We start from the raw sequence: 14,836 nt of genomic DNA on the forward strand, positions 1-14,836 counted from the left end.
CAGAGCCCCTGTGTGTGATGACTCACATTTCTCTTGTTGCTTTCACAATTCTCTCTGTATTTCAGTTTGGCAAGATGTGTTGGTATGTGCCTATCTTGTTTAACCACAGGGGGGGGGGGGTCCTTGGACCCAAATGAATTTAGATTTCCATTTCTCTCCACATTTGATAAGTTTTCAGCCATTTAGCTTTAAATATACTTTGTGTTATCTTTCTCTTTCTGTTATCATTCTGGGATTCTAAAACATTGTTTCTGTGGATGATGTCCCATAGTATTTCTTTACTCCTTTTAACTCCATTTTCTTTTTGTTTTTTCCAGTGGGATGATTTCAAATGACCTGTCCTTAAATCACTGGGATATTAAGTAAATTATTCAAGAGATTAAAACAGTCAGTGAGTGGGGAAACAGGCTTTATTTATATTTCAAAGACATTTCAGGCTTTTTTCATAGAGGAAAATTTGTACCAAGCCCCATGCATCCAGGCCCTTCATGACAGATGACCAACTTGCAGGGAGTGCGAGACATTCATGTCTACATCCATAGACCAGGTGCTTTTTCCTGGCAGGAACACTACTGATACATCTCATACAATAGAGTGTTGCTCACCAGGTAAACAAACTCTCTTGTTGATAACCAACAATTCTAACTCTTTTGACCATATATCAAGACTCTTTATATATGTCCAAGTCAGTATACAAAGGGCTCTTAACAGTCTTGGGTTTGGGGGGCTTTACAGGCGAGACTATGGGGGTGGGAGTGACAAAGTAGTTCTGCAGAGTGCCTCAGAAGGGGGAGAGATCAATGGCAGCGTCATGGAGGGTGGCTGGGAGTATATGGTAGGGGGGTATTGGCACTGTTCACAGCAGCTGTTGAGGGGCAAGCATCCCTGGTTGGGTGGAAGGCAGGGCAACTGCCTGCAGAGGGGCTTCAGTGGGGTGAAGTTGAAACACTGACCCTGCAGAGAAGAGAGGAGAGAGAAGGTTACTGAAAAGGTATTGGAGATGGAACCAGAAAGCTTTGGTGTCCTTGGCTCAAGGGAGTTCTGGTTCACGACCCATCAAGATCAACATGGTAGGACCTTGTTGATACCCTTCAACAGGGTATCTGTTACTCACTCTCCCTGAGTGCTGGCCTCCAGGCTGGACTGCCATTTCAAGACTCAGTTCAGGTTTTAGAAGTCTTCCCTGTCTCCCCCAGGAGGCCCCAGTGTTCTGACTCCGGACTCCCTCTGTTCTGGTTTTGAACTTGTCTGCTTCCCATGGACTGGGAGCCTCAGAAATGAGAACAAAGCTTGACTGCCACAGCAGCACAAGCCTTGCCACAGTTCTTTCAGTGATTGTGTGCTGGAGGGTTGATTTCTCGCCACAGGTCTGAGGTCAGGCTCTGGGACCCCAGGCCAAGGGCAGCTGGGGGCACCCTCAAATGGGTGATGGGCTGTGGAGGCAGCAGCAAACCCAAACTCTTTGGCTTGGGAAGAGAACAATAGAGATGTTTGGGACAGAACAGTCTGTCTGTGGTTCACTGGCGTCCCCTCTGGACCCTAGCTGCGATTCAGCTGAGGAGTCCCAGCTGAAAGGCTCAGAAAGCCAGGGAGGGGTCCTGGGCGTGCTGGCCATCTGACAGCATTTCTGGCCCCTCTAGCTCCAGGAGATACAGAGAGTGGATAAGAAAGGTCCTGCATCTTCCACAGGCAGCACACCTGAGAGGAGGAAGACCATGTCGGGCTTTCCCAGACCCCCAGCTTCCTTCCAGGGAGCAGTTCTTCTGGAGCCATTAATTCAAATTCAGATTTGATTTACTTCAAATAAATTTGAAACAAATTTAATTCAAATAAACCTATTGACACAGCAAGGCAGCCACACCTTTAGGAACACTAACTGGGTAAAGCCCCTGGGTGTGGCCCTCATTTGAGTGGTCCTTGCACACCCCCACACAACGCAGACACTTGTACCTCCAGGTCCCCATGTCCTTTTGCTCGTTATGTGCTACATGAAGTGCAAAGTGTCAGATAAGAGGGTCCCTACTCTCACAGGAGCTTCTAGGTCATTGGCTTGCAGTGGTCACTTGAATAATGGCCCTGAAAGATATCAACGTCCTAGGAACTTGTGGTTGTTTGGGTTACACTGGAAGAGGACCTTTGTGATGTGATTAAGTCAAGGAGCTTGAGATGAGGAGATTTTCCTGGGTTATCTGAATGCACTGACAGGTGAGCCCAGGTTCTTGAAAGAGGGAGACCTACCCACAGAAGAGGAGAAGGTGATGGGAAGGGTGAAGCAGAGGGAGATTCAAGTGCTACTCTGTTGGCATATGGGTGGAGGAAGGGGCCAGGAGCCAGAGAATCCTGAGAATGCAGTTCTGGAAGTAGAAAAGGCAGGAAACATTGTTTTTTGCCAGACTCTCCAGAAAAAGCGCAGTCTCAGAACTGGATTTCTGCTCGGGAAACCTGTTTCACACTTCCAGCCTCCAGAGCTGAGAGTACTCCACTACCGAAAACTTGTTGTTTTCAGCTGCTGAGTTTGTGATACTGTGTTGGAGCAGCCACAGGAGAGTAGCATCTTATAACACCAGAGGACCGACAGTAAAAACACATTCACTACACTGGAGGAAAGAGCAGACTCAACCCACAGAACACAGCCGTGTTTGGGGTTCAGGGTTTGGGCTGCGTCATCAGATTCAGCTCCCAGGAGTGTGGAGCCTGTTCTGGGAGGGGCTCAAGCCACAATGAGGGTCTCATCCACAGACGATGTGTGCAGACTCAGGAGGCAGGAGAGGGAGTGGCTTTCCCAGCCCAACTGTCTATTGCCAAATAGACAGGGGAGGCTGGGCAGGCTTTGACCCTCAGAGTCATATGGGTGGGGACAGATGAGTGGGGAGGGAGCCCCCTCCCACAGGGTTTAGTTAATGGGCTCCCAGGTCTGCTCAGGATGAGAGGATTGACTTCAGACAGCCCTGGGTGCTGAACTTGCTCTCCATTGGACTTTGCTGCTTTCTTGGACAGTGTTTGACCATCGGCACACACACAGGGTCCCTCCTGGCTACAGAGGAGGCTGGGCCAGCTCCAGAGCTGGCATGGCAGTGGTCTGGCAGAGCCGTGGGCAGCTGGCAGTGCCCCACAATGCGTGAGTCTGAATTCTGCCACCCTTCATCTGGGGTCTTAGGAATGTGACCCTCCTGGAAGGTCATCCAGCACCCTGCCCTCACCTGGATGGGTAGGATGGCCCTTTCTGGTATCCCTTCCTTGTTCTCCATCTGGTCTCAGGCCTCCCTCCATGTCTTGCTCCATCCCTCTGCCCTGAGTGGGCACCACTGGGTGGATTCAAGGCACAGGGTTGGTGTGGTGCTCATGTGACCATCATGGGGCTGCGGTTCTGGGAAGAGGCTCCAGGAGAATCAGATGGAGAAGGGAATTCTGTGTGAGCATGGCTGGGACTGAGGGCCCTGTTCAGACCCAGAGCCCAGAGCCCAGCCCCAGAGGAGCCCTGGCAACTCTGACACTACATGGTGGCCCTGCTGGGGGTCAGCATGCATCGGGGTTGTCTCCTCAGCAGTGTCCCAAGCCCCTCAGGCCTTCCCAGGACTCCGAAATGCCCACCTGGTACCGAGGGAGAGCCGTGCTTGCCTGATCCAAAGAAGTGACTTGTGTGGTTCTCACTAGGGCTTCTGGGGACTTCAATGTCCTCCAGGCCCCTGGGCCAGTCTGTGCAAAGGGTCTGAGACCTGGAATCCAGGTGAGCCAGGAGCATGGTCTTCGTGGGCCCTCAGTCTGAGCCTTGTGGGTGTTTGTGAGGTAACCATCATGGGATCAAGATCCTGACCTGACAGGGGGCAGGGCAGGGATAGGGGTGGAGCCAAGGTCTGGGGTTCAAGTCCAGCTCTGCCACTCCCAGGCTTTGTGACCTGGGGTAAGTCACTAGACCTCTCTGTGCCTTAGCACCCCCTTTGGAAAGAAAGGCATATTAGTAGTACTTGCACATAGAGTTATTGGCAGGAGTACATAGTGAAAATATGTAGCGTTCTTAGACTGACAGCTGGCCCACAGAAGGAACTTCGAACAAGTTGTCACTAATATTCAGTCAGTTCCATGGAGGGCACCTCTAACAAGCTGGCTTCTCCCTGTTGTCACAGGCAATGACACAAAGAGGACTCTACTATCTGGTAAGGCAGTCAGTGTTGGCCAACAACATGGGGGTGTCACCATGCCCTCCACTAGTCCTAGCGTAAGAGTGAGCCATGCAGGAGAGTCTCAGTGGATGGGGGCAGCCAGCAGACCTCCAGTGGGGAGCTCAGTGGGGAGGGATGATGGTTGGGCCAGGAGAAGTTTCTGGCTGGCCTCCCTTTACAGCTTCTTTGACTTAGGTTTGGAGGCAATGGGTCATAAGAACTTTCCTGTTATTCTGGAGAGGTTGTGCATGAAAATGCAGGTGCCAGACCCAAATCGGCCTTTGAGGCTCATGAACACCACCTCTCCACGTCTTGGCATCCTCGTGGCAGGTGCCTGGACAGGATCTCTGATCCATAGTCCCTGAGTGCAATGGTCAAGGGCAAAGAGCAAAGGCCTGCTGGCCCATGGAGAGCATCCCTGTGCCCCTGCTTACCTGGTCACGAGGCTGACACCATATCAATGGCAGCTGGTTGCAGCTTTGAACAAAGTCACACAGGGTATCCAGTTTGTCCTGAGAAGCAGATGTGGCCATGAGGAAGCTGCAGGCATGGCGGTCACCTCCAAAGGGTATAGTCCTCTCTGGCTTGAGATGGTCCCAGAGGGTTCTATCCCCAGGAACACACTGAGGGAGCCCTGCAGCATCTAACTGGGGCAGGGGTCTGGTGACCTCGTTTGTTTGGGGTCTCTGGAATCTGAAACATATCTTCCTCATGCTGGGCTGCCTCAGGCCTCCCCATCCCCGTCTTCAAAGCCCCCTGCAGGGTTGGGGGCCCCCTCACTGGGTGGGGGCCTAGCACATCCTGGGGTGAGAACATTTCCTGCAGGCCTTCTCCACGAGGCCCTGGTCCCTCCATGTCACTGGGTCCTCAGGACAATGGAGTTAGCTCAGTCCCTCACCCTGCTGAGCAGACACATGAAAGGTTCGCAGGAGCCACTGGAAATTTCTGGATACTTTTAATAGTGAACAAACCTTGCTCAGAATTCTCCTGTAAAAAATTTTGTTTCTGACCCATGGGAGCCTGATTATGACTGAGCTTGTGTTTCATCATCCCCCTGCTGGCTGGTGAACCCCAAGCCATTGCTGGACATGGTGAGCAGGTCTGATTGAGCCTGCAACTGCCAAGCTATAGCCAGCTACCAACATCTGCAAACCTGGACCCATGCCAAGGGGGAGACACTAGTGCTGGGCCCCGCGAGGTAGTGGAGGCAGGAACCATCCCTTCTGTTCTCTCCTGGGCCTGGGGATCAGGATGCAGTCTGCTTTTTCTCTAGTGCCAAGGGATCAGTGTCCATTTCCATAAACTTCATCTCCCCGAAGCCACGGTTCCCGTGGGCCATGAACGGACTGCTCTCTTTTCTTCCTCAGCCAACCTGGTGGTCACAGCACCCTCCCTAATGCTCTTCTTACCTCTATGCGACTCATGTCTTCCTGGTAGGGACAACAAGGGATGACCACTGGAGTGCATCTCTGTATACACGTGTTTGACTCCTACGAAGAGAAAGTACAGCTTGCTTCTTTGTCAGCAGCTCCTGGACAGAGGCACATGACGTGTGGCCCCTCAGTGGCCACTCAGGAAAAGAGCACTGCTAGGAGGTTTAGAGGAGCCTCAAGGAGCACCGTGCTCTGTGACAGTCTCCCCAGGGGAAAAACAAGCAAACCCAATGCACTTGCAAATATGGCACTTTCCCAGAAGACCACCAAACTCTACCCTGTCCCTTTGGTCTCCTGGGGCTACCCCTGGGGGAGAAGCCCAGTCGTGTGTTTCTGCAGCATATAGGAGGGCTGTCCAGGTGGGAGCACTGGCAGGGGACAGGGCCGCACTCACCCGACCCTGACAGATTCTTTCTCAGCACGTGGCACTGCACCCAGTCCCCGTACAGCCACAGGCAGTGAGGCCTGCTTCCTACCAGCTGTCAGACTCTGGTACCCTCTTCAGGACACGGTGTACCCATATAACTCTTTCTTCCAAAACCAGGTTTCGGCTCCCACCCTGGGATATCCAAGCCTGCTCCCTGACCCTGGCTCTCTGTGCTCACCTGGACTGGGTCTGCCTCCCTGCTCGAAGCCAGGTAAGACACCTTCCAACCTCCACAGCCCCTCATGTCCCTAGAGTCCCACCCTAGCCAAGCTCCTGGCCCTGCCAGGGGACAGGGGTGAAGATCAACGATATGCAGCCCAACATACATCAGAGTCCAGGCAGAGGACCAACGTTTGAAATCTAAGGTTCCTATTCTCAAAGTTCACCCGACTCTCTCAAACAGTCCTTTGGAAATTGACCCAAAGTCCCTATATTTTAATAGGGATGCCGGTGCTTGCTGAAACGGGCTACCTCAAGTTGCTAATTCGGGGGCAAAGTCCCTGGAGCAGCAGAGATGCATACATGGGAAGGGTGTTATGAGTCCCAAGTCCTTCTGAGGCCGCCCCCGTCCCTCGGTTACTCTCTTCTTTCTGCCAGCTCTCTTTGCGCAGGAAGCTGGGAGGTGCTGGGGCAGGGGGTGCAAATATCCCACAGGCAGCAGGAGCCCTTGTGTGTGGAGTTCAGTGTGGGCATCGAGGATGCAGACCACATCAGGACCAAAATCATGACTTACCCTTTCTATTATCTCCATCGGTGGTGGTTCCTTGTCAGTCTAGAATGTTAAAAAGAGACACGGACAGAGGCTGGAGTGGCATGGAGGGAGCTGGGTCCACCATGCAGACAGGAGGGGACCTTATTCAGTAGCAGGAAAACGGAACATGGACTTTAGGGTGACGGTCTATGAGCCCACTGCCCATGATCTCTGGCTAACCAGCTGCACTGCCCTGAGCCTCAGGCTCCTGGGTTATTCAAGGGGGATCGGAGCTCCCTCCAGGGTGCACGGGGAGACAATCGGAGTAAGCCTCCTGGTCCTTGGCAGAGGCACCCCAGCTGGTAGTTTTTGTCAGCAGCCTTTCCATCACATGAAGATGGGAGAACTTCCCCTTATTCCCTTCTCCCCTTCCCGTACCTACCAATTCCTGGCAACCGTCTCTGATTCCCCCTACGGGCTGGCAGTGCCCACCTCCTCTTTCTGTCCTCACACCTCCCCTTCTGCCACAATGGGACCTGCTTGTGTCCTGCAGGTTTGTTCTGTCCTTTCCCCCCGTCTGCCATCCCCTCCTCCTTCACCAGCTCTGGCCGGGGCCCTCTCAAACCCAGCGGCCAGTGTGTCTGCCCTCCTGCCTCTCCCAGGGCCAGTGTCTGTCCTTTGCTAAGGCTCTGCTTGCCAAACCCTATGAAGGTGACAATTTATCCTCCACTGCCAGGTACCCATCCAGACCAGACACAGGACAGTGAGCTCCTGAGGGTAAGGCTGGTGGCAGGTCCATTCCTGTCCCTCTATGGCCAGCAAGGGGCCTAGCATGCCCTGGCCCTTAGCAAGGAGGAAGGAAGGCCAGACCCACTGCACAAGGGCAGAGATTCTTGTTGGTGTCCGAGGCTCAGCTGTCCCAGTGGTCAGGACCCCTGCCAGCCAGCAGGATTCTCCCTTGAGGCTCTCAGTGCCTCCTGCAGGGCCTACGCTCTTCCCTCAGAGGCCTTGTGTGGTGCTCGGTCTGCCTGAGTCTCCAGAGGTCTCGCTGCTGTGAGGCCTCCCTGGCACCTGGACTCTAAGGTGGCTTCTCCACCAGCGTCCAGGGCAGCTCACAGGCCACCTCCAGAGACATGCGTGAGGCCGGCAGCCCTTAGACACATGGTGAGTCTCTGCCTGGGAGCAGAAGATAGGCTGTGTCTCTGGTTGTTCCTGTGAGGACCTGGTTGCTGATGGGCAGCTGCCACAGGCAGAATCTGGGGGTGGAACGGGCTTGGGTCCCTTGTGGTTTGGGTGAGCCACTTCACAGGCTGTGTGGTCAGGGCTCACTCACATTCGTGCAGCAGCAGATGCCGAAGATAACCACCGGGATGATGAGCAGGGTGGAGGCGAGCGCTGCGTAGAGAGGATTGTCAAGGATTGGCTTTTCTGTGACAATCATGGCCCCTGTGGACTCTGGTGTGACTATTGCTTTCCCACTCATCTCCCATGTGACGGTGGTGGACACTGTGATCGTCTGCGTATTTGACATGGATGTTGTGGTCGTCCACCTGGTCCTCGTGGTCGTCGTGGTTGTTGTGGTAGTCTGTGTGGTTGTCGTGGTTGTTGTGGATGTTGTGGTTGTCTGTGTGGTCGTCGTGGTTGAAATGGGCATCATGGGCATCCACGTGGTTGTTATGGTGTTTGTGGTCATCATAGGTGTGGTCATCGAGGGCATTGTGGTTGTTTCTGCAGTCTTTAATGGGTCCTCCTGCAACATATAGACATGTCAGCGACAGGGGTGGGCATGAGTGACCTCTTATAGGGAGCATACCCTAGTAACCACACAGATCTCCCCATCAACCTGTTCCCATGGACCTCAGATTTCCCCACCCCAGGAAACACTGAAGGCTGGAGAACAGAGACAGCACCCAGAGAACCACTGTGGAGTCCTGGGCCACAGAGTGCACCACTAGCTCTGTTCAGAGGCTCTGTCCCAGAACCCCGACCAGGGAGCAGAATCTCCATGGTGGGACAAAGCCAGTCTGCACCTCTCGATGGACATGCTGCAAAGCCCTGTCCTAAACCAAGTGGCCTCCTTTCCCAGAGGCAGGGGAGGGAGAGGGCTGAGGGTCTGTGTCCAGGAGACAAGCAGCTGAAGGGGGAGGCAGGGTCGGGGCCCAGGGTGGTGTGGCTCCTCCTGAAGTCTTTCTGACATGTGTCTGCAGGGGGCGGGCTGTGAGTTGGTGGGACTCCTGATGGGCACATGGGTGAGTCAGTCTGCTGATCCAGAAATGTATGTCCAGGCACAAGCGAAGACAGAGTTGGAGGACTGTCAGCACTGCTGAAACCTTCCCAGGCTGGGACTGGACACTAGGGTGGTGGCAATTAGGCACCATCATCCCTCCTCCCAGGCATCCTAGCGCTCTCTGTCGCCCATGTCATGGTGCCCTATGCCAGGCGTCGAGGAGACATGGAGTTCTGAGGAGGAGGAACCTGGGAGCAGAACCTTCTTCCCCCATGTGCCTGTCCCTGAGCTGAGCCCCAGACCCTTTCCACAGCCCTGCTTGCTTCCTCTTCCATTCCAGAGGAGTCAGGTCAGAGAGCACTAGCAGAGAGGGACAGCTGAAGATCACAAGAAAACAGCAGAGGCAGAGGGGAGGCTGATGGCCTCTGCAAAATGACAGGGGCTGTTCCCCGTGTGAGCTGGGGCTTGGGCCAGTGATGGGCATGTGTGGGTTCAGCTGTACCAGCAGCTGCAACCATATGGTGGAAACACACCTGGCCCCATCCTCCAGATGCCCTGTGTCTGGGACCTGGATTTGGAGTGTCCCAGTGTCCCAGAGATCCTGGACTCTGGCTCTAGCCCATAGTCCCCCAGGCTCTCTCAGCTGCCTGTCTGGAATGCAGGATGGAGCCCTGAGCTCCCCCCCAAAATAGCAGGGCCAGGGGAGGTGGCAAGGGGGGAGGCAGGTGTCAGAGGCTCAGCACCATTTCTAGAGTCTGCTCAGGGCTCTGGCTTTCCCCTTTCATGCACCTCCAATGACACTTGGATCACAGAGAGCAGAGTTTCTGCAAGGCCGGGACAGGTGGCTGCATTGCAGGGACTCCTGTGAACCTGCTCTCAGGGCACCTTAGAAGCCTGTGTGGGGGAATGACTTGCTAATGATGGGCTGAGGGCCCCAAGCTGGCTGTGAGGAGCTGCCCTAGCTTTGTATTTGCAGGAGCCACCTCTTGAGACTGCCTGGGACATTCTTCCCTTTCTGTTTCCCTGGTATCTGCTCCTTCTGTGCAGTGGTTCTGGTCAGCCCAGGAGGGAGGATGCCACCCTACATTAGCACTCACACAGTCGGTGCCGCTGAAAACCATGCTGCCTTGGAATGTGACTCCAGCATCCATGCTGTATCTCACGACGAGCTCCCTAAAGTGTAGAAAAGCAGACAGTGATCACTAGTATGGATAGTATACTTCTTGCACTTGAGTCAGCCATAGTCATCAGTTTTGTTTATTGCAATGACTTTGATCATCAGGCACTGGGTCCATCAGTGAGCATATAGCATAAGTAAGGGGGCTTACCTTAAGCACTACAAGGTCAGTTCTGCAGTGATGACTGACCAGGCACAAGGAGTCTTACATCTGGTCTGATACCCTCATGGCCATGTGCTAAGTTTCCAGGGAGGGCTTCTTGGTGTCACCATCTTGACTATTTACAGAGTACGTTGACTTAGCTTTGAATAGCTGTCTGGAGCAAAGGTACCACCACAGAGTACATCATCTCCCGAATCCTACCTTCCTCAGCAGAGCCAGGGATGGGGGAATCCTTGAATACCTCTGGGGACAACCACCAAGAGTAGGTCCTGAGCATGCCTGGAGCCCTCCCTGAATTAGACATGTGCTGCCTGTAGCTTGGCATCCCACATTCTGTACACCTCATGGTAGAAAAATGTCCATCTGGCCCCTGACCTGAGGCACTTACCGATCTTCCATCTCAAATATGTGTCCAGGGCAAATTATACTGCGTGACGTTACAATATTTGCTCTTCTATCTAAAAAGAAAATCACAAGAATAATATTAATGCCATGCCCATTCATCCATCTCTTCCTTTCTGCCAGCCCCTGGCAAGCAGAGTTAACACTTTAAAAGACACCAGCTTCTCTTCTCTGTCTTCCTCTAAGCCCCTACTGTGCACCAGGTTCTCTAGAATGTTCCAGTTGGATGGAAAAGGATGGTTGAGTCCCAGTTCCCAAGGGCCTTACATTTGAGGGACTGGAGGGAGACAGACATTGAAATAACTAACAAGGAACAAAATAAATGCAGACAGTGAAAAGTGCTGAGACAAGAAGCAAGGGGAGGACAGAGAGTGGAAGGGAAAAGACACAGCTTAGGAATGGGGGGACCTGTCCTGTCCTTAAGAGATACCATTTCCTTTTACAGAAACAAAAATCTGTATTCTTCAGTGACTTCACTGATGTGATGGCTGGGATTTGCTTCAAAGTAGTCCATGGTGAAGGAGTCAATAGAGCCAGTGGTGAAGGAGTCAATAGAGCCAGATGGTCCAGAGTTGATAATTATTGAAAGTAGGTGAAGTTGTGTCAAGTTCATTCTACAATTTTTGTTACTTTTCATTACTGTTGAAAATTTCCATTCCAAATAAAGTCTCTTTGAGGAGAGGATCCTAGAACTGAAACCAGGTGAGGGGAAAGCCAGGGAAAGATCCAAGGAAAGAGTGTCTGGCTTCTGTGAACAGCGTGTGCCAAGGGCCTGGGGCATAACTAGCTGAGCTTTTGTGGAGAGAAGTAAGTGAGGAGAGGTGGGCAGGGCACTGTGAGCCCTGGGAAGGGGTTTGCATTTTATTCTAAGATGATGAATCTGACCAGGGGCTGGCCAGGTCCGGGTACGTGTTGGACATTGAGGCAATAGTGGAGTGTTGGAGTGAAAGCAAAGAGGAAGCAGAGTTGATTGGAAGGGTTTGGCCACAATGCCTGGGTGGATGGTGGTGCCATTTAGTGAGGTAGCAAAGCCTGAGGAAGGAAGAGGGCCTCTCCTTGTCTTTGTGTGTTTTTTCTTTTTCCTAATGGCACCCTGGGAATTGGTACATAAGAAGCTTAGAACAGTTCTGTTCTCATAGTGTCCACAGTGTATGGTCAGCAAGGACTTTGAAGACCTGGGTGGCTGAGGGGAAGGCAGCCTGAGGTGGGGAATTTGTCACTTTGAGGAACCAAGGGGATTACTTACTGGGTAAAGGATCGCCATCCAAAGTATATTCGCAAACAAAGTTCTCTATGTTGCTTGGATCTGGGACAGGTCTCTCAAATCCCACATCATAGGTATCTGCAAAGGCAACATCCAAAGGTCTGTATGAGACAGGGCTAAGAGTTACTTTCCCTCTGATCTGCTAGTTATAGCAGGTTCCCCCAAAACCCCATTCCCAGGAACTCCTTCTAAGGAAAGCAACTATCCTGCACCTTCTGCTCCAACACCCCCTACCCAATTCCAACCACCACAAGAAGAAAATGAATCCAAGGACAGACTAACATCAGCTTGTGGGAGCTGCATTTCCTACACAGGGGGCCACTGCATTGCAGCGGTTGGGTGGTATGAGGACCTGGATTCCCTGGAAGGGGAGACTGGTCCTTCTGGATGGAGAATTCTCTTTCTGGAGAAGAAGTTGTACAGCAGGCCTCCCAGGGCTCCAGAGAGAAGAGCTCCCCAAGAAGGCATGAGGGCATCTTCCCAAGAAGTCCAGGAGGAAACCAGCAGTGAGGAAGGGCAATCCACTGACCATGAGACTGACAAGGGCACACGAGTAGAAGTGACCGCCCTGGGGAGGGTCTGGGAACAGCCCCTGCTGCTTGGCACAGGCTCTTTGGGAGAAATCCAACTCTACTGACCAATGTTTATCCTGTGTGTCCTCTTCATGCTGCAGTCCTACTTGTGGGATTGACCCAGGGAATCCTGACCCATGCCCACAGAGAGTGAGCCTCACGGTGTTCACAGCCAGCTACAGCCACATGTTAGGAACAACCAGAATATTGACCAGGGAGAGTAGTGAAAGAGATTTCCTCCATCTGTAGAATGGAGTATGTGCTGATGGTTGGGAAATGTTACATACTTCATGACCCCATTCATGTAAAAACATCCTTGGAAAGCATATTTAGATAGCTCTGTGTAGACATACAATGAACTGTCTGTGGTAGTTATTTCTGGAGGATGAGATGAAAAGAGAACTTGATCATGGTAGATGAATAGCAGCTTTGCTGGTGGCAAAGGTGTCTCTGCGCTGCACCATGGATCTTTCCTTCCCCCTCTGGGGGCTCCTGCCCCACACCGCCCATCCTGCTCTCTGCACACAGTGAGTCTCCTGGCCATCCTGAAGGCCCTGCATGACCCCATTTATGTAACAACATCCCTGAAAAGCATATTTAGATAGCTGTGTACAGACACATGATCAGCCATCTGGTGGAGTTATCTGTGGGAAACAGATGGATGGGACACATGGGAACTTGATCATAGTGGGGTGGAGGAAGGGTCACTAAATGGACTGGCTGCAGGCATGACCCTGCACTGTGTAGCTGGTCTTGCATTCCTTCTTCAGGCTCCCCCTGCCCAGCTGAACCTGCACATGCTCCACACAAAGATTCTACCTGCCACCCTTCAGGACCTGCCCACTGAATCTCAGCGGAAAACCCTCCTCTGCCCTGGGTCCTACTATGTGTCCCCATAGATGTACCCTGTCTGTTCTTTGCAGACACTCACTCTGGTTCCCATCACATATGGGAAAAAGAGTGACAAGGTGCCAGCAACATCCGGCTTCAGTGGGCACGAAAGCCTCAAATATACCCAGAAAACACAGGGGAAGGCTGAATCTCCAAACCACTGTGCCTAGTGCCTCAACCAAACACAGTGTTTCTAGTGCCTGAGTCCATTAAGGAGATGTTTTTTTAACAGAGCAAACTAGCCTATGCAAGGAAAATCAGAACACTAACAGCCTTCAGCTGGCAGGAGCAAGATTTGCTGAACAAGGGTTTTGCATGGATTTTCTGGAAGCCACCGTAATGGTCTGTGTTTTCATGGGGGTTGGAGTCACACAAGCATTTTGTACTTTTGTCAGAAATCATGAAATGATACACTTTTGTCATATTTCAGAAAAAAAAAACTCTTAGTAAATATTAGCCCCCTGTGTAAGATATGTAGATGAAAGGGTTTGGTGAAGTAGACTTATACCTGTAATTTACTTTAAAATGCAACAAAAATTAAGAATGGATTCATGGAGGGAGCAAGTGCACTAGATAGATAAAATTATAATGAAATATGATCAGATATTAAATATGAACTGTAAAATCCAGGTAGTGGGGATGGGGCTGTTCCTTGTACTGGTGTTTCCACTTTGCTATAAGCTTGGAAATTTCTTTCAGAGTCTAGGAAAATATGAAAGAACTGAATGACAAAAATAAACCATGACACAGCCAAGCCAAAGTCACGGCACATAGAAAGTGACAAGTGACTAATGAGAGGGACAGACAAAGGGCTGTGGGAATCCAGAGGGGCTGGTGAATCAGGGAAGGGGCAAGGGGCAGACTCCTGGGAATGAGGCCTCAAAGTCCACCTTTCCAGGGTGGACTAGACCCTGGAAAGTGGACAGAGGGGCTTGCAGGAAGCCCAATGTCACCCCGCGCCTCAGCCTTAGAACTGAGGGAAGACCTGGCTCGCCTTGATGGAGGCTAGGGACCTCACACTCCCAGGCCAGGCTGGGGTTTGGGAAGGGGCCTACTCAGTGCCTTCAGGGTCCTGTGTAGGAGATGTCACCTGAGCCACAGTGAGTCTGTGCTCATCCCTGACAGCTTTTCTAGGTGCTCTGGCCCTGGGATTTATTCACCATGCAAAGACAAGACACTCACACAAGTCACATTAACACCAAACACACACTCAGTCACACTAACACTCAGATGAACACAGACTCCCACACATTTGAGCCCATGAGCACAGTCGCACATGTACACTTACATGCACACACTCCCCAAACCCTTCTATATAGAACAGTGGCTGCATCTCTTACCAAATAAACAGACAAAGTAAACGCCGGCTGAATTCATTTTCTTACAGGTATTGGCCACAAGCTGGAAAAGAGAAAGCAGTAGCAGGTCA

At 52.0% G+C, this 14,836-nt stretch overlaps 1 protein-coding gene across 9 annotated transcripts in view; it reads right to left on the reverse strand.

The window, feature by feature from the left end:
• Window positions 1-402: 402 nt before the first annotated feature.
• LOC116573565 (anthrax toxin receptor-like) overlaps window positions 403-14,836 on the reverse strand; it is a 37,032-nt gene continuing 22,598 nt past the window's right edge. For 8 of the 9 annotated variants that reach the window (XM_032313750.1, XM_032313743.1, XM_032313749.1 and 5 more), the window contains exons 9-17: window positions 14,748-14,808; window positions 11,927-12,022; window positions 10,667-10,736; window positions 10,036-10,111; window positions 8,045-8,461; window positions 6,754-6,792; window positions 5,570-5,650; window positions 4,595-4,672; window positions 403-954 (exon numbers count right to left, since the gene is read on the reverse strand). In XM_032313750.1, coding sequence (XP_032169641.1) covers window positions 742-954; window positions 4,595-4,672; window positions 5,570-5,650; window positions 6,754-6,792; window positions 8,045-8,461; window positions 10,036-10,111; window positions 10,667-10,736; window positions 11,927-12,022; window positions 14,748-14,808 — 1,131 coding nt within the window. In that variant the 3' untranslated portion in view covers window positions 403-741. Of the gene's footprint in view, window positions 955-4,594; window positions 4,673-5,569; window positions 5,692-6,753; window positions 6,793-8,044; window positions 8,462-10,035; window positions 10,112-10,666; window positions 10,737-11,926; window positions 12,023-14,747; window positions 14,809-14,836 lie in introns of those variants that run through there. The other variant, XM_032313748.1, reaches the window with a different exon arrangement.

This window comes from Mustela erminea, chromosome 14 (assembly GCF_009829155.1).
Source record: "Mustela erminea isolate mMusErm1 chromosome 14, mMusErm1.Pri, whole genome shotgun sequence".
Taxonomy (NCBI): Eukaryota; Metazoa; Chordata; class Mammalia; order Carnivora; family Mustelidae; genus Mustela; species Mustela erminea.